This window comes from Centroberyx gerrardi, chromosome 23, assembly GCF_048128805.1.
Source record: "Centroberyx gerrardi isolate f3 chromosome 23, fCenGer3.hap1.cur.20231027, whole genome shotgun sequence".
NCBI lineage: Eukaryota > Metazoa > Chordata > Actinopteri > Beryciformes > Berycidae > Centroberyx > Centroberyx gerrardi.
The window spans coordinates 2,904,098-2,922,436 of record NC_136019.1 but is presented as its reverse complement, the minus strand read 5'-3'; the positions used below and the strand labels follow the sequence as shown (position 1 = coordinate 2,922,436).

Below are 18,339 nucleotides of genomic sequence, written 5' to 3'. Positions count from 1 at the left end.
GTACAGATCCTCCCACCTAATATAGGTAGGGTTGTATGCGCTAAAGATATGACATTATCTATAACCTACAAAAAAACATGTCGTAAAAATTACTCTTTTTCTCCTTCTCTGTCCCTGTCTTCTTTCTCTCTCCTTTCTTTCGCTTTCCTTCCTCTCCTTATCTCTCTTTCCCTTTCTCTCTCTTCTAACCTCATCTGCCCATCCAAGCACAAACATGCATCATGAATGGTCATGAAGAAAAAAGAGTGAAATTTCAACTGTCCATGTCTCCCTTTCTTACTCTGTTTACCTTTATGTTTACCTTATCTTTCTTTTTTTTTGTCTCCAATGCCCTTTCTGTCCGCCTTCAACCACGGAAAATGCAACAGAGCAGAAGAGTGAGCGGGGGGGTGTGTCCAAATCCAAACTTCACTGCTGTGAGCAGTGTGGCAAAGCCTTTCCCAGGAGGAGCAACCTCATCAGACACCAGCGCTGCCACGCCGCACAGAAACCCCATCGCCGCAACCCTGACGGAGGCGACAAAAGCGCGAAGCGACACTCGTGCGACAAATGCAGCAAGACGTTTCGGACGGAAAACGGTCTGAAGCAGCATGTGCGTTCTCATACGGGGAATACTCGAAAGCAAGCGCACGCAGGAGCGGCCAAGAGCGCTCCACGGGAGAGGCGGTACTCTTGCGATCAATGCAGGAAGACGTTCTACGCGGTGTACCACCTCCAGCAGCACCTCCGCACGCACACAGCGGAGAAACCCTACAGCTGCGACGAGTGCGGGAAACGGTTCACGCGAGAAAGCAGCGTACGGGAACACCAGCTGATCCACACCGGGGAGAAACCGTTCCAGTGCGACCAGTGCGGCAAGAGCTGTGCCAGGAAGGGCGACCTCCGGATACACCAGCTCAGCCACTCGCAGGAGAAACCGTACAGCTGCACGCAGTGCAAGAAAAGCTTCAAGCAGCTGGGGAAACTGAAGCAGCATCAGCGGGTTCACACGGGGGAGAGACCGTACGAGTGCGACCGGTGCCACAAGCGGTTCAGTCACCAGAAAACGCTGGTGACGCACCTGTACAGCCACACCGGGGAGAAACCCTTCAAGTGCACCTGGTGCTCCAAGAGCTTCAGTGACAGATGCAACCTGAAGAAACACCAGACGATCCACTCCGGAGAGAGACCACACCGCTGCTCGCACTGTGGCAAGACCTTCCGTCTCCTGCAGCACATGACGGTCCACGAACGCATGCACACCGGGGAAAAACCGTACCAGTGTGGTAAGTGTGGGAAAGGTTTTGCCCAGTCATCGTCGCTGAAAGTACACCAGTCTACTCACAAGGGGACGATGGCGCTAAACTGCAACCTGTGCGGGAAGCAGTTCGGCGCGCTCTCGGACTTGGACGCGCACCAGTGCGGCCAGACGGTGGAGAAACCGTACCGCTGCCACCAGTGCGGCAAGTGCTTCGCTCACCGGGTCAACCTGAAGAAACACCGGTTCGTCCACTCGGGGGAGAAACCCTATGACTGTAAGGAATGTGGGAGGCAATTCAACGACAAGAGCAACCTCACCAAACACGAGCGCATTCACACCGGCGTCAAGCCCTTCGCCTGCGAACACTGTGAGAAACGCTTCAGGCTCTTCCAGCACCTGGCAAGCCACCGGCTAACACACAAGAAAGAAACTGTGTCAGTTGAGTCAGGGGAAGGAGCAATTCATGAATGAACTCATCAATTCTAATTCAGCTGAGGAATTGGAATTGGAATTTGAAAAATCCTACAGGAAACAGAATTGGAACTGAATTGGAATTTCAGGAAAGTGAATTTAATTCAATGAAATTCTGTGAAATTCCATGTTTTTTTGTTTTTTCTCACCACAGATCTGAGATTACACGTAGTGTTACATATTATCAATACTGAATATCATAACATGTTAAAGGAACCTGTCAGGTGATATTTGATGCAGAACATGTAATCATACTCCATACATTATGATTGAATGTATTTGATTTGTTGAACTGTCTTTTATTTGATTCATAATGTTTAGCGAGTCGGGACAAACTCTCTTAGAAGTGGAATTTCATGGAATTTAATGGAATTCAATTCTGTTTCCTGTCATTCCAATTCAATTCACATTCTGTTTCCTCACAGCTGGGAGACTTTCACATTCCAAGTCCGGAGGGGTATTCCAGAAAGTGATTTTTTTGGAAATTCCACGTTTTTGTTGGTTCCTATAGAATACATTTTGATTAATTCATAATGAGAACAGAACTGGTTAAAAATAATGTATAGCCATGTCTATACATGCCCAAATACAATGGGGGTCCAGCTGCTGTACCTCCAGGTAGAGCTGGGCGATATGGTTCAAATCAGTATCACCATAATCTTTAGGGTTTTTTTCCATATCAATATATATCACATTATGACTCACGTATGCAAAATCACATGTTAAGTAATCAAATTAATGTTCATCCCACTGAACCGAATGGTAATGTTTGGTGTGATGTCAACACTGAAATTTTCAAATAATATTCCTACCTCATTTTACCTCATTTTGTCAGAGTTTTTAAATAAAATGTGCTTGTTATCATCAGTTTAGACAGCAGAATTGTATGTCACAGTATGCCAAAATCACCACATTATGACGATCTAATTCCACTGAAAGATGATAAATGATAATATTGAATTATCGCCCAGCCCCACCTTCAGGTTTCTGGCCAAAAATCCAGTCATGTTGACATGTTGACATGGAACATGGATCAGTGTTGTCACTGTACTGAACCCCCAGCCAGAGGGAGCTCACACAGGTACACAAGGTATTTTTGTGCAACTAGGGACATCAATGGAAAGGATCCAGTCAAAATGTTCCCGGGTAAGGAAATATTGGCTTCTAATTCCTGGAGTCAAACCTAACAACACGTTAAATAAATAAAATTGCACCATAACCCTGTGCCTCTGCCATCATCGCTTAAATACAAATAAAACATAATTGTAGTAAATTTCTAAAGCAAATACTGCTAAAATAAGTAAGTACAGTACAATATGGATTCCATATCAAACATTGAGAGTAGGGTCTTCATTAAACTGTCAAAACAAACAACAGAACAAGAACAACAGTGTGTTCACTACCAGTCAAAGGATTGGACCACCTGACTGAATGTTCTATGTTTCTCATTCTCTTAAAGCCATTTTGATCTAAAGGCTTCTGCTTAAATGCTTGAAATTAGTCTCTTAGACAAATATAAACAGTGAAGTTGATCCTATGTATGAATTTCTTTCCAAAGCCTTTTGCCTTTCCATCAAGGCAAAGGGCGGCTGCTTTAAAGAATCTAAAATATAAGATAGTTTGGATTTGTTTAACACTTTTTTGGTCGCTGCATAATTCCATTTGTGTTATTTCATAGTTTTGATGTCTTTACTACTATTCTAAAATGTGGAAAATGATAAAAAATAAAGAAAAATGTGCAAACTTTTGACTGGTAGTGAACCTGACAGATTCTCGATGACTAGTTTAACTGTAGGTGGCGCTACAGCTGCGTCTTCCCCAGCAGTCGCCTTGCAACACGCTGCAAACCCACCCGGTCCAAACTCCAGATGTCCGTCACTGTCGGGAAAAGCCAGCTCACCTATCGAACCCTGACCAGCGCAAACATGGTTGCACCAGAATTTGGACATGTTTGCCTGTGTGAGTGTGTGTATGTGGGTGTGTGTGTGTGTGTGTACAAGGTAAAACTACATACAAGGTCCAAAAAATCCTGAGGAGGATAGCATGATTGCCTGGAAATGACTTGTGGGGACGTTTTGGCCAGGCTTCACAAGGGAAAAGCTTATTCTTGGGCTTTGAGTTAGAGAATTAAGGTTAGGCCTAGGATTAGGTTTAACACAAAAGAAATAAGTTACAGTTAAGGTTCGAGTCGAGCTAGAGGGAAATAATTGCATGTTATTGAAACGCCTTCATGATAATAATGCGAGTGTGTAAAAATTCATGTTGTTGCCGGTTCCCTGCTGCTGCCAATGTTGCCCAACCAAGATTGACTCAAAAAATTGCCAACGATGCCCTGAGATGTGTTGGCCTTACTGGTTTTTCTACATTTTAATCACTGGATTGATTAATTTTTTTTGTTTTGTTTTGTAAGAATTGTTTTTATATTTTTTTGCCATTTTTGCCTTCTCTAGTGAATAGAGACAGGAAAGATTGGAGAGAGAGAGGATTCAAACCCAGAACACCAAAATTATTCGTATTTTAAGTCAGTGCCTGAGTTATTAGATTGATAAAGTTTTTGGCCTCCTTTCATTGTTATTATCAATGTTTTTTGTCATCATTTGCTTTGAGAACACAATGATTTTAGGTAAATAAATCCTGTATGAATTGACAGTGTTTGCGTGTCTCTTTCTGTGTTTGTTGTCAGAGCTTTAGGACACTTAGCCCGAAAACAGCCTGTACATCGATCAATATTAGCAATTTGGCTTAGTCAACTAAAAGCTAACAGAGATAGAAGTTGCTCAACACTGATTACTCAGAGGGAGGAGAGGAGGAGAGGAGGGAGGAGGAGAGGAGGTTACCAAAACCTGATGAGTCAGAGTTTTTCTTCAAATTAACGGACACAGACAGGAGACAAACATTCACCAACAGACATTCACAGAGAGAGGAAGAGAGAAACAAAGATGGAGAGACAGAATACACTCGTCTTTCTCGGCTTGCTGTCTGTGGCTTCGACTCTGGTAAGTGACAATTCAGATTAAATGAGAATAAAATATCCACATTTTGGGAACAGTAACACCTTACAAAATGATGGTACACAAATTATGGCACTTTTGGGAGGGTTATGTGTGACTTCGACAAAATCATAACAAAATGATGACCGGATCCTCAAAATTTTCAAAGATATTGAACAATAAACTATTTTTTTTTTCCAAATGGGTATATAATATTTAGAAATGAATCCATTGGAATTAAACTTAATTTGGAATTAAAACAAAATTTAAATGGATTAGATTTGACAGAATTAAATTTGACATAACATCTATCATTTTTTTTAATACAAATTACAGTACAAGGTACTTTATTTATTTTTTAATGTGTGGACCCAGTGAGAATCACTGAAAAGAAAACTCATATCTGAAATGTAGATGTTTTTTTCATTCACTCTTTTCTTTTCTTCTAACTTTATTGTGGCTAAAGGTGATTTTGCAATGCCTCACCATTACAGAATCACTCAGGATAAAAAAAAACATAAAGGATAAGAGCCTCAAGTAATTATGGGTAATTAAGAGAAGTGAATTTTAACTCTCTCGCTCTCTCCCTCTCTCTCTCTTTGTCTCTCTCTCTCTCTCTCACTCTCTCTCCCTCTCTCTCTCTCTCTCTCTCTCTCTCTCTCTCTCTCTCTCTCTCTCTCCCTCCCTCTCTCTCCCTCTCTCTCTCCCTCTCTCTCTCTCCTCTCTCTCTCTCTCTCTCTCTCTCTCTCTCTCCCTCTCTCTCTCTCCCTCTCTCTCTCTCTCTCTCTCTCTCTCTCTCTCCCTCTCTCCCTCTCTCCCTCCCTCTCTCTCTCTCTCTCTCTCTCTCTCTCTCCAGGCCCAGTTGTCTGTCGACCCCAGAGGAGCTCGTCCCATCGAACACGGCTTCAAGGCAGATAAATGCGCCACGCAGAAGGAATGGCCTTTCTGCTCGGATGACGACTGGGTGTGTTTCTATGGTTTTTACCTCCTGCTCTACTCTCACTCCTTCTCTTCCTCCTCTTCACCTCTTTCTCTCTCTCTCTCTCTCTCTCTCTCTCACCTGGTTCAAATGGAATAGTGAGTTGGTAATTGCAGTCGGTAAAGCAGAGTTTACATAAGTGCTTTACATAAACATTAAAACAATAAAAACAATACACATATAAAAAGACAATTAATAAAAAGTACACAAAATAAAACAGTAAAATAAATAAATAAAAATACATAAATAACTACAATTATAAGAGGGTCAAGCATAATCAGACAGATAAAAGGGCAAGACAACTGATGATGATTCTAGCACAATAGTTTTAAGTATTTCTAATGTTACATTTGTACACTGTACTATACATACTATACTATTTTATTGTATGCAGCATTTGCATACTCAAAAATATTAGTAATAGTAGCAACAGTAGTAGTAACAGCAGTAATAGTAGTAGTATACTATATGTATCCATGAGCTTTCACTAGGGAGCCAGAAAAGGCAGTTTTCTAGAGATTTTTTAATAAATCAAATATTTTTTTATAAAAGTAAAAGTGCAGGAATTTGTCTTAGTGGTATTTGTGCCAAAACATATTGACAGCTGAGTGAGTAACACAAATACTCAAATTCTTTAGTAAAAGTAGCAATAACATAATGGAACAATACTTCATGAACTTTTACTAATAAGTTGCGGGCATTATGGAGCATGGACATTAAGTCCCGAGGCTAAAGTATCTATCTCTCTCCCTCCTTCCCTCCCCTCCTCCCTCTACATCTCTCTCTCTCTCCCTCCTTCCGTCTCTCCTCTCCTCCATCAGCGTCTTAAATGCCCGTCGGGCTGCAGGATCCAGGGCCTGATGGATAAATACGACCACACGGTGCTGAAGAAGATCAGAGACATCCGAGATGCCCTGACCAGGAACCAGGCCAAGCACCGCTCCGCCGACCTGACCAGCAAGCAGACCTACGACTACCTGAGGGACAAACTCACCACCGATGCAGGTGAGTGAGTGTGTGTGTGTGTGTGTGTGTGTGTGTGTGACCCTGGGTAACTCAAGGGTTGAGCAAGGCACTAACGCCAGGGTTAGGGGTTGGATTCTAGGGATGGGACGATATATCCAAAATCAATATATCACGAAACAAAAACATGACAATACGTATCGTGAATGGTGATATCAGCTCCATGTTATTCTGCTGTAGTAATCACAAATGAGACACTTGACCGTCACAGTTTCACAAACTCTCCATCCAAATTATATTATTTGCAGAGATTTTTTTTCTGATTCCAACGGCATCACTAGAAAGATTTGTGGCTCAGAAATGCAGACATTTGTTGTCCACCAAATAGCATAGGGGTCTGTGTGTGTGTGTGTGTGTGTGTGTGTATCTGTCTATCCTCCCATCAATCTTTTCCCCTGGTAACAATAACAGCTACCACTAGCTACCCAGCAAGCATTTGACGGACAAACAAGAACAAGATTTTACAATATGATATTATAGCAATAGTAAAAATTCATATTAAAACAGATTTGGAAACTGTTTTGATCTAGTTGATCTTGGCCTTTTATTAAAAATTAGGTATAATTGAGGTTAAGTATTTTCATATTTTTTTCAGTATGCTTTGCCACCATTCCCATGTTTTCATGGACTAGCTGGAAATTGGCACCACCCAACCAGAAGAAGGATATATGAGGAAGTGCACTTGCTGTACATTTTTCACTTCTTTTGAACTGAATTTAGAAAGATATTTAGGCCCCAATTTCACAAAACTTTCAACATTTCAACGTTGGTGCAAGCCATTGTATCAAAAACTGTTCACTACTGTCAATATGTTTGCTGGGTTTCTATCCATCTGCCTGCCTGCCTATCATTCCATCCATCCATCCATCCATCCATCCATCCATCCCTCCATCTATTCATTCCTCCATCCATTCATTCCTTCATCCTCTCTCCAGGTAACGACAACAGCTACTATGACTTGGCCCAGACTCTGCGTCAGCGCATCATAGACATGAAGATTAAGATCGACAGACAGCTGAGGGTCCTGGCAGAAATGAAGCAGCGGGTTAAAGACCAGGTCATCGACATGCAGAGGCTGGAGGTACGGAGGCATGTCATGGACAAAAAGCACAGGATGCACTTTTAAAATACATATATAGAGACTCAGGGTACAGCTAGTTTTCCAGCAGTACCACCAGTCTTTCTAATGCCTGTTTCAAAGTTACTGATTCTACTAATTCTAAGCAGACAGGCAAATATACAAAATCTGACATGGCATCAACATCATGATGGGCATCTTATGGCAAAAGATCTCCAGGTTTTGGAACTTCCAGGATTGGTTGATCTGAAAGTAGATTGATTGAAGTTCAATGTCAAACCAAACGAGCACAAAATATTCACAGTGTGATATTATAACCAGTTAAAATTTCATATTATACCAGCTTTCGAAACTGTTTTGAACTGATATCAGAAAGATATTTCTCAAAATGATGCAGGCAGCAGCTCTGGACTACAAACGTTGTCTCAGCATTCGTTTTGGTGCAAAATTTTCCTGGGTGTTAAACATTGGTGCAAGCTATCATATCAACGTCAAAATGTTTGCTGGGTGGTGCATGTGAACGCGCTCATTAGTAAACCAGAGAGCTTATTTCTAACCCTCTGCCTCCTTTCTGTGCTTTTTGTCAGGTGGATATTGACATCAAGCTGCGCTCCTGCAAGGGATCCTGCCAGGGCTACGCTGAGTACACTGTGGACCAGGACAGCTACGTGGGGCTGAACAAACAGGTGAGGACAAGCGTTGCACTTTGCAAAGACATTTTTAAATTGCTGTTTACATTCTAGCAAGCCAGTGCCACAGCTAGGAAGATTTGTGGCTCAGAAATAAACATAAATCTGCGTATAACTTTTATTTATTACATTGTATCGTGGTTGTATCGTATCGTGAACCCCATATCGCATATTGAATCGTATCGTGAGATAAGATCCCATCCCTAATTCTTAGTGATCTTGTGAGGGTTAAAAATATTAAGTAGCATACAGTGAATTGAAAAGAATAGATAGAAAGATTCTTTCTTTATTGTCCTCTTAGAGGAAATTGGTTTCCACAGCCTGTACACATACAAATATAAAATACAAAAAACAACATCCAGCAAATACAGAGACATGGGGGGGCACAGAGCCAGTCACAAAAAACAGAACAAAGCCCTACAGAGGGGGGACACAGGAAACAAGAGCATAAATCTGAAAATGACTGAAAGTGCCCTGAGTGCCCCGAGCCCTGAATACAGTTCTCTTTCTCTCTCTGTGCACGTTTACATGCACGGAGTAACCGTGACTATTGGCCATACTTATTCACTCTTAAGATCAGGTTAAGCTTTTCGCATGTGGCTTTGATACCCTGTGATTGAGTCTCTTTTTTACAATGAATAAACCAGATAACAGATAAAAAGATAACAGATACAAGTATGAAAAAGATGCAGCTGTCAGCTCCCCCCTTCCCTTCTAATACAGGGGAAAGAAATGACGATCCCGGTTGTAATAGTGGCAGTGAGTACTGTTTGCTGCCATGTTTTTTTGTTGACAACAAAATGTACCCACAATGCTGTGCCAGTGTGCACAGACGGTGAAAACCAGAAGTGAAAGGTGTCAGATGTTTACATGCTCCAATAACCTGTTAAATATGGGAGTAAGCCAGCTAGTGACAAGGTGGATTGGCCTTCCCTCTCACTTCCCTTTTGAATTATTTGTTGCTATTTTTCTGCAAGAAGTTGTAGTAGAACAGCGCAAGGTACAGTTGATGCTTTTATCACCATCCACCCCTCCATCCGTTCATCTCCGTTTCCCCCTCTTCCCATTTCCCAGGTTGACCAGCTGGACGCCCAATCAGCCCAGAGCATCGACACTGCGGGAACCCTCTATGTGATGAAGAGCAGGGTGCTGAAGGACGTGCTTGTGGACGACAGGTTCAAGTCCAAGCTGGACATCGACAGCGGAACAACAGGACAGGAGAGACAAGAATTGTTCGCTGATGTAAGGAAGCAGAGGATTGTGTAGTACTAGTAGTAGTGTCATTAGCTGTAGTAGTAGTAGAAGTGATAGTAGTTGTAGGACAGCAGTAGCAAAACCTCGTACTTCAGGTAATGAAGGAAGGGACTGCCAAGTGTCCATGTAATGTATTGTAATATAAATGTGAATGTATGCACACACACACACACTAAAGTTCTTCTTCTCTTTCTCTCTCAGGTGAATACCGTCCAGTTGGTCCTGGAGCAGGAAGGCTCCAGCGTCTCATCCCCAGCAACCATCTCCAAGGTCCCAGGTACCTACTCAACATCCTCCTCCTCCTCCTCCTCCTCCTCCTCCTCCTCCTCCTCCTCCTCCTCCTCTTTATCCTCGCCCGCACCCGGTGTTAACGGCGGGCCCACGAAGTCCCTCACTGAGCTCGGGGGACGCGGGGACGGCGATTTATTTCATGGTTTGGGCGGAGGGTTCGATGCCTTCAGCCAGCCGGCCACATCCCACACGTCCACCAGATCCACCTGCACTAAGAGAATCCGGACGACCGTCGTCCACACTAAGGACGGGCCAGTGGAGAAGACGGAGGAAGTGATGGAGGGAGGCCCCGAGTGTCAGAGGATGACAAGCCTCACCAGTGGAGGGTTGAGCTCCTTGTTCCCCTCCCTAGGCCACACTTCCTCCTCTTTGTCCTCCTCTTCGTCCTCCTCTTTGTCCTCCTCCTCTTCGTCCTCCTCTTCGTCCTCCAAGGCCGCGCACAGCAGCGGTACAAAGGGAAGCATCTTCGGTGATTCCAAGACCGGGTTTGGAGGTTTCAGCACTGACCTTGGGATGGACCTCGGGGGGTTCCTGACGGACCATGCCGAGGACGACGTTCCCGATTTCCACGCCCGGAGCGTGAAGAGCTCGCGCATCGAGCGCCAGGCCGATTATGTGGGAAAAGGTACCACAACATCAGACCTGGAATAAACAAAAAAAAACATCTACAAGGCCCATAAGCAGCCGTTCAGCTAGACAGCCTGCTAGCGTCAGCTAGCTCGCTAGCTAGCCATATGTACCGAAATGAGAAGTGAACAGAGTAATTGTTATTACTGTTTGTTGTTGGAAATAAAATACCTTTAGCATATTCAGGGTGTGATGTAATTGATTGCAGACATGTTAAGATCTACAATTTACAATTATTTAGACTGAATGTGTTCAAAAAAAAGATTTGACACAATATGCTCTTAGTTTAAATACATACAATACAAATAAGAAACTTTATGGAAACAAAATGAGGACATTTTGGGCTGTTTTTGCTTTATAGATCTAATCAGCTATTGCATCTTGTAATTAGGAAGAGAATTGATCAAATATTGACATGATATCCAAAAAACTGGATAGGAAAGGTCTTTCTCTTGTGCCACACATTCCAGCTGATTTTCCAAAGGCACATAGTCAAAAAGATTTGAAATTAGAAAGGGGGAAAATGGAGCAAACACTGGCATACTATTTAGCAGTTTTACAGGGAAAGTGACTTTGCCGCTAGCGCTCTTATCGCTGCAGTACATTTCAGCTCACCAAGCCAAACAACAAGCCCGTCCAAGCTAACTCGCGGCCCCCGGTGTGCCCCTCTCTGTTCGCAGATTGTGCCGACATCCAGCAGAAACACCTGAAAGGGGAAACGAACGGCCTGTTTAAGGTCAAACCTGGCGGCTTGGACTCCAGCAAGGTAGTGGAGGTTTACTGCCAGCAGGAGGGGCTTATGGGCGGGTGGCTGTTAGTCCAGCAGAGGGAGAGCGGGGCGCTGAGCTTCAACCGAACCTGGGCCGAATACCGCGACGGGTTCGGCTCGGTCGACGCGCAGGGCAAGGGGGAGGCGTGGCTGGGCAACCAGAACCTCCACCAGTTGACTAGTCAGGGCGAGACCATGCTGAAGGTGGAGCTCGAGGACTGGGAAGGGGGCGTGGCCAATGCCGAATACACGATCAGGGTCGGTTCCGAGGCTGAGGGGTTCCCGCTGAACGTTTCTGGGTACACGGGGGAAGCCGGGGACGCTCTGGTGAAGGGAGAGTCCAGTTTAGGGTCTTTCCTCTCCCACAACGGGATGAAATTCAGCAGCTTTGACAAAGACAACGATAAATGGGAGGAGAATTGCGCTGAGATGTACGGGGGCGGGTGGTGGTACAATAACTGCCAGTCGGCTAACCTGAACGGGATTTACTACAAAGGCCAGTATGACCCAGGCAGCAACACTCCTTACGAGATCGAGAATGGAGTCGTGTGGGTGACGTACAAACCAGCCGATTACAGCCTCAAGACGGTTAGGATGTTCATTCGATCCGCAGCTTTTTGACGGGACACGTGGAATGACGGAAAGATAGAGAAGGGAGATGGGAGAAAGGGGGAAATAATAAAATAACATACTATTTGGTGGACGCTTTTATCCAAATACCATCAGTCCATACTTTTTAGTGTGGGCGGAAAACGCAAAATTAGCAACAGGTGGAACATATTGAGAGGACGAAATAGGACTGAGGAAAAGAGAGGGGCTCATGATAACAGAGTAAAAAAAAGATAGAAGGAAAACAAGATCAAGGGTGATGAAAGAATTTACAGACCTTGGAGATTGTTGATCTGTTCGTAAATCATTGTGGGATTTCAAAAGCATGTCAAACAATGTCACTATGTCGCCATGTTGTTGATTCTTTTTTGTCAATACTGTCTGTAAACGACATTGACCTGACCTGATGTTCTAGAATTACCTAACCAGTGTTCTTAGAATGACCCGAGTGTTCCGGAATGTTCCGGAATGTTCTCCCTGTTGCTCAACCCAGGTAAACAACCACAGTGACCTCTGTACAAACCAATTATTCAGCTGCTCAGTCAATAAAGATTAAATGTTCACTTCAACTTCTGTGTTTTTTGGTTTTATTTCAGCATAATATTGAAATTAAAAAATAAAAAAAAAACTCAAAGAAAAGTAAGGGTCATTGTTGAAATTAAATGTAAACTTTTCTTAACATTTAGAGTTGCTCCAAAAAAACATATCCACAGTTTGAAAAAAAAAAAGAAAAAAAAATGACCCCTCCTTTTACAAAATAATAGGGCATGAAATAGCACATAGATGGATTATCTTACACCCTTTGCCTATAAAGTAGTTACGTCTTTGACTATAGAATCATTTGTGCTTTTGAAATATTTACTGATGAATTACAGGTTGGATTTTTTTTTCCCCAAAACCAGATATTATAGCATTTTAGGATGAAACAGTTTACATTCAGAATACGTTTGATTAATACGCCATACCTATAACACATACAGCTTTAAATGGTTTTCTCCTGGAAACAACACTCTGTAGATAGATAGAAAGCACAGATAGCATTTGATTCTTCACATATATAAGGAAATGAATATATATTAACTGAAACTTCATCGCTGGTGTGTTATATTATGTTGCCAGTAAATGTGCACATTTGTTAAATTTTGATATAAATTGTGTTCCTACTATCAAATACAAGTATCAACTTCTTTTGCATTTATATTTCAGGCATTTAGCTGATGCTTTCAGCCAGAGCAATGTACAGTGAGTGCAACAGTAGAATTAGATTCAATTTCTAGATCACTAACAACCAACAGTAGAAGTTGGAAGGCATGTTTTGATGACAACAGATTAATAAAGTGAGTAGGGGATGAAGATGTGGGAAAGGGAGGATGATAAAGTGATGAAAGGATGATCTTTCTTGAGGAAATTAGTTATCAGCCAACGACAGAAAATGTGATGTTATGTATTCATATCTGACTCTTGGTATTGATTTCAATGGGTTGTTTTAGTGTCACAAAGTCTAAATCTAAAGCTTACACTACCAGTCAAACATTTATTGAATGTGCTATGTTTTGCATTCTCTTAAAGCCATTTTGATCTAAAGGCTTCTGCTTAAATACTTGAAATATGTTTCTTAGACAAATAAAAATAGTGAAGTTGATCCTGTGTATGAATTTCTTTCTTCCTTTGCCTCCTTTGTTTAACACTTTTTTGGTCGCTGCATAATTCCATTTGTATTATTTCATAGTTTTGATGTCTTTACTATTATTATAAAATGTGGAAAAATTTCACTGGTAGCTTTTTAAACTGTCAAAAACACTGAATATTGAAAAATGTTTCCATGAGTCATCAATTAATACACAGTGATTACAAGAGAGTCTATTTACAAGTTGAATTAACAGAGCTGAATTGAACTGAGTGCTGCCCTGTTTTGTGTTTCCAGTGTGTTTGAAGCTGATGCAGCAGAATCAAGATGGCCGACACTCCCTCAGTCACACGGGAAGAGACGGGAGGAGACAGTGTTCTGCTAAATCAGACTACCCTCTGTGTTTAGATGACGACTGGGTGAGACACACACACACACACACACACACACGCACACACACACACACACTCATAATAAGCCTAAGCCAATTTACAAAGAGATTTACAGCCAAACCGTAAAATGTAAAAATGTACCTACACATATAGACATGCATAAAAACACAGAGATGGGCTAAAACACACTCACTCATGCACACACACACACACACACACACACACACACACACACACACACATTCACTTAGATGATGGAATTTAACGAGGGGTGTCACCCAATTTAAGAATTATTGTATGTTATTCCTAGCCAGCCTTCCAGCCTGAGTCAGTATATAAACACAACTGTATGTGTGATCGCACCCTAAGGCAGAGTGACCCACCACACCTAGTCAATGGTAGGTGAAACGTTAGGCCTTTCAATGAAGAATACATTTACAAATAACATTATTGAAGAATGACATGAAAAAATAAAATGTGCAAGAGAAATAAAATTTCACTGCAGGTTTTACAGACTTTTACGGAGGTTTTTCTGCAGCTGCGGCCAAGGAAGAACCTCCATCATATCGGAGGTGGACAACACAACACAACTATCCGTCCAATATTAGCAAACTGATATATCAGCAGTACCTGGTGGTACACACACTCACACATACACGAGTAAATGTTTCTATCCTCTCCCCTCCCAGGTCTCTAAATGCCCCTCCGGCTGCAGACTGCAGGGTTTGATAGGGCAGATGGAGAGACAGGTGGAGAGCAGACTGAGGAAGGTGTGTGAGAGAGCGAAGACGTTCGAAGATACAGCCGAGGCGTCCATGACAACGACGACACACGTCTACAACTCCAACCGACAATTCATAGTCAACACATACGGTGAGAGACACACCGACAATCTGACATCTGTGGGTTGGGTTTTATGAAAGAAAGAAAGAGAAAGAAAGAAAGAAAGAAAGAAAGAAAGAAAGAAAGGCAGGAGAATTGAAAGAAAAAATAAAGAAAGGCAATTGAAAGAAAGAAAGAGAAATGAAAGAAAGAGAATTGAAAGAAAGAAAGAAAGAAAGAAAGAGAATTGAAAGAAAGAGAAAGAAAGAAATAAAGAAAGAGAACTGAAAGAAAGAGAATTGAAAGAAAGAAAGAAAGAAAGATAATTGAAAGAAAGAGAAAGAAAGAGAAAGAGAATTGAAACAGAAAGAAAGAGAACTGACAGAAGGAAAGAAAAAAGGAAGAAAGACAGAAACAGAGAAAGAGGATTGAAAGAAAGATAGAAAGAAAGAAAGAAAGAAAGAAAGAAAGAGAATTGAAAGAAAAAGAAGAAAGAAAGAAAGAAAGAAAGAAAGAAAGACAGGAGAATTGAAAGAAAAAATAAAGAAAGACAATTGAAAGAAAGAAAGAGAAATGAAAGAAATAAAATTGAAAGAAAGAAAGAGAATTGAAAGAAAGAGAAATAAAGAAATAAAGAAAGAGAACTGAAAGAAAGAGAATTGAAAGAAAGAAAGAAAGAAAGAAAGAGAATTGAAAGAAAGAAAGAGAAAGAAAGAGAAAGAGAATTGAAACAGAAAGAAAGAGAACTGACAGAAGGAAAGAAAAAAGGAAGAAAGACAGAAACAGAGAAAGAGGATTTAAAGAAAGATAGAAAGAAAGAAAGAAAGAAAGAGAATTGAAAGAAAAAAAAGAAAGAAAGAAAGAAAGACAGGAGAATTGAAAGAAAAAAGAAAGACAATTGAAAGAAAGAAAGAGAAATGAAAGAAATAAAATTGAAAGAAAGAAAGAGAATTGAAAGAAAGAGAAATAAAGAAATAAAGAAAGAGAACTGAAAGAAAGAGAATTGAAAGAAAGAGAATTGAAAGAAAGAAAGAAAGAAAGAAAGACAGAAAGAAAGAAAGAAAGAAAGAGAATTGAAAGAAAGAAAGAGAAAGAAAGAGAAAGAGAATTGAAACAGAAAGAAAGAGAACTGACAGAAGGAAAGAAAAAAGGAAGAAAGACAGAAAGAAAGAAAGAAAGACAGGAGAATTGAAAGAAAAAAGAAAGGAAGACAATTGAAAGAAAGAAAGAGAATTGAAAAAGAAAGAAAGAAAGAAAGAAAGAAAGAAAGAGAATTAAAAGAAAGAAAGAAAGAAAATTGAAAGAAAGAATGAAAGGGAGAATTGAAAGAAAGAAAAAGAAAATTGAAAGAAAGAATGAAAGGGAGAATTGAAAGAAAGAAAGAAAGAAAGAAAGAGAATTGAAAGAGAAAGAAAGAAAGAAAGAAAGAAAGAAAGAAAGAAAGAAAGAAAGAAAGAAAGAAAGAAAGAAAAATAACAAATTAATGCAGTGTGTGTTCTCCAGTGTCAGAGCTCAGGTACGTGGAACAGGCCGAGGGTCTGGCCAGGAACCTCACGTCGCTACGGAAACGATCGGACACGTTGTCACGGCAACTCAAGGAGCTGCACGGGGAAGCCCAGAAACAGATAGAGGAAGTGTACCGAACAGAGGTGAGGAGTGAAACAGAAAGAGAAGAAGAGAAAGAGAGTCTGAACCGAGTAGAGATGAATAGAGCCCAGGAATCAGATAAAAAGCTCCTAAACATTTATCTCATGTAAAATAAAGGAACTTTTTCTAGAGACTCGACATAATTCTCCTGTTTACTCCATCAGTTAATATTAATATTAAGTTGTGGGCCTGCAAACAAATATTTTAGCTTATAAACCGATTCAGTTGAAAGTCCATTAAACCTGAACTTTGTGGTACGCTTTGTGGTACTTGGTTGTACTTTGTGGGTCTTTGTGGTTCTTTATGGGTCTTTGTGGTAGTTTGTGGTATTCTTTGTGGTAGTCTGTGGTATTCTTTGTGGTAGTTTGTGGTATGGTTTGTAGTAGTTTATGGCATGCCTTGTGGTACTTTATGGTAGTTTGTGGTATTCTTTGTGGTAGTTTGTGGTATTCTTTGTGGTAGTTTGTGGTATGCTTTGTGGTAGTCTGTGGTATTCTTTGTGGTAGTTTGTGGTATGGTTTGTAGTAGTTTATGGCATGCTTTGTGGTAGTTTGTGGTATTCTTTGTAGTAGTTTGTGGTATGGTTTGTAGTAGTTTATGTCATGCTTTGTGGTAGTTTGTGGTATTCTTTGTGGTAGTCTGTGGTATTCTTTGTGGTAGTTTGTGGTATGGTTTGTAGTAGTTTATGGCATGCTTTGTGGTAGTTTGTGGTATTCTTTGTGGTAGTCTGTGGTATTCTTTGTGGTAGTTTGTGGTATGGTTTGTAGTAGTTTATGGCATGCTTTGTGGTAGTTTGTGGTATTCTTTGTAGTAGTTTGTGGTATGGTTTGTAGTAGTTTATGGCATGCTTTGTGGTAGTTTGTGGTATTCTTTGTAGTAGTTTATGGCATGCCTTGTGGTACTTTGTGTCAGGTTGTGGCAGTTTATGGCATGCTTTGTGGTACTTTGTGGTAGTTTATGGCATGCTTTGTGGTACTTTGTGGCAGTTTATGGCAGTTTTTGGAACGCTTTGTGGTACTTTGTGGCTCTGTGGTACTTTTGTGATTAGTTGGACCCTCTGCAGATGGACATTAGTCCATTGTATTGATCACATCACTCTCTTGTTTACCCTACCAGGTGGACATTGACATCAAGTTACGGACGTGCCGTGGGTCCTGCCGGTCGGCCCTACCCTTCAGCATTGACCATCCCAGCTATCAGACACTTCAGACCCACATGGACCAGCTGGATAAGGCTTTGAACCAGAGAAGGAAGGCCGCTCCGCCTCCCGAAGGCATCCCGCACATCAAGCTGCAGCCTGTAGACGTTGGCCTGGTGCCGTCCGGAGAATATAAAACCATCCCGACGGTTCAGAGGGAACTGCTGACCCAGTTTGAGGACATTGGACAGAACCAGGTAGTTCTGGAGGAGCTGCTGGAGAATTCTTTAGATATGGAGCTTCTGGATCGCCCGGACCTGGAATGAAAGGAACGACTGAGGAAGATTTAGACAGAGTTTAGGGGATTAGTTTAGAGGACAGAAGGAAATCAGTTTGCTTGGATGAAACTACCTGTTCATCATAGTTTCAAAACAGTATAAGTTAAAAGGTACTGAATGGGATGAACAGGTAGTTTCATCCAGGCAATCTGATCGGGATTCCAATTGTGCTGATTATTTCCTATACAACGCATCTAACCATGCTTTTTCTAAACTCTTGTAACCAGGGAGCTAGCGATCTTGCTAGCTTGCTTTTTCCCATATTGTTTTGTGGCATAAAGCAGTTACTCTTAAACACTGATCATTACCATTATTACCATCATTCCCTTGTAATAGTACATGGCTAGGCCACCCT

At 41.5% G+C, this 18,339-nt stretch overlaps 1 protein-coding gene across 1 annotated transcript; it reads left to right on the top strand.

The window, feature by feature from the left end:
* The first annotated feature begins 4,650 nt into the window (after positions 1-4,650).
* Positions 4,651-12,032, top strand: fga (fibrinogen alpha chain). The gene is made up of 8 exons (XM_071897793.2): positions 4,651-4,707; positions 5,558-5,665; positions 6,502-6,685; positions 7,639-7,784; positions 8,369-8,467; positions 9,545-9,712; positions 9,926-10,640; positions 11,323-12,032. The coding sequence occupies exons 1-8, from the start codon at positions 4,651-4,653 to the stop codon at positions 12,030-12,032; spliced, it is 2,187 nt and encodes a 728-aa protein (XP_071753894.2).
* The last annotated feature ends 6,307 nt before the right edge of the window (positions 12,033-18,339 follow it).

Excerpts from the sequence above, each read along its gene's own strand:
- fga (XM_071897793.2), top strand. The coding sequence starts at position 4,651 with ATGGAGAGACAGAATACACTCGTCTTTCTCGGCTTGCTGTCTGTGGCT. Across the intron at positions 7,785-8,368 it reads TCGACATGCAGAGGCTGGAG|GTGGATATTGACATCAAGCT; the intron begins GTACGGAGGCAT and ends GCTTTTTGTCAG. Across the intron at positions 10,641-11,322 it reads GGCCGATTATGTGGGAAAAG|ATTGTGCCGACATCCAGCAG; the intron begins GTACCACAACAT and ends CTCTGTTCGCAG.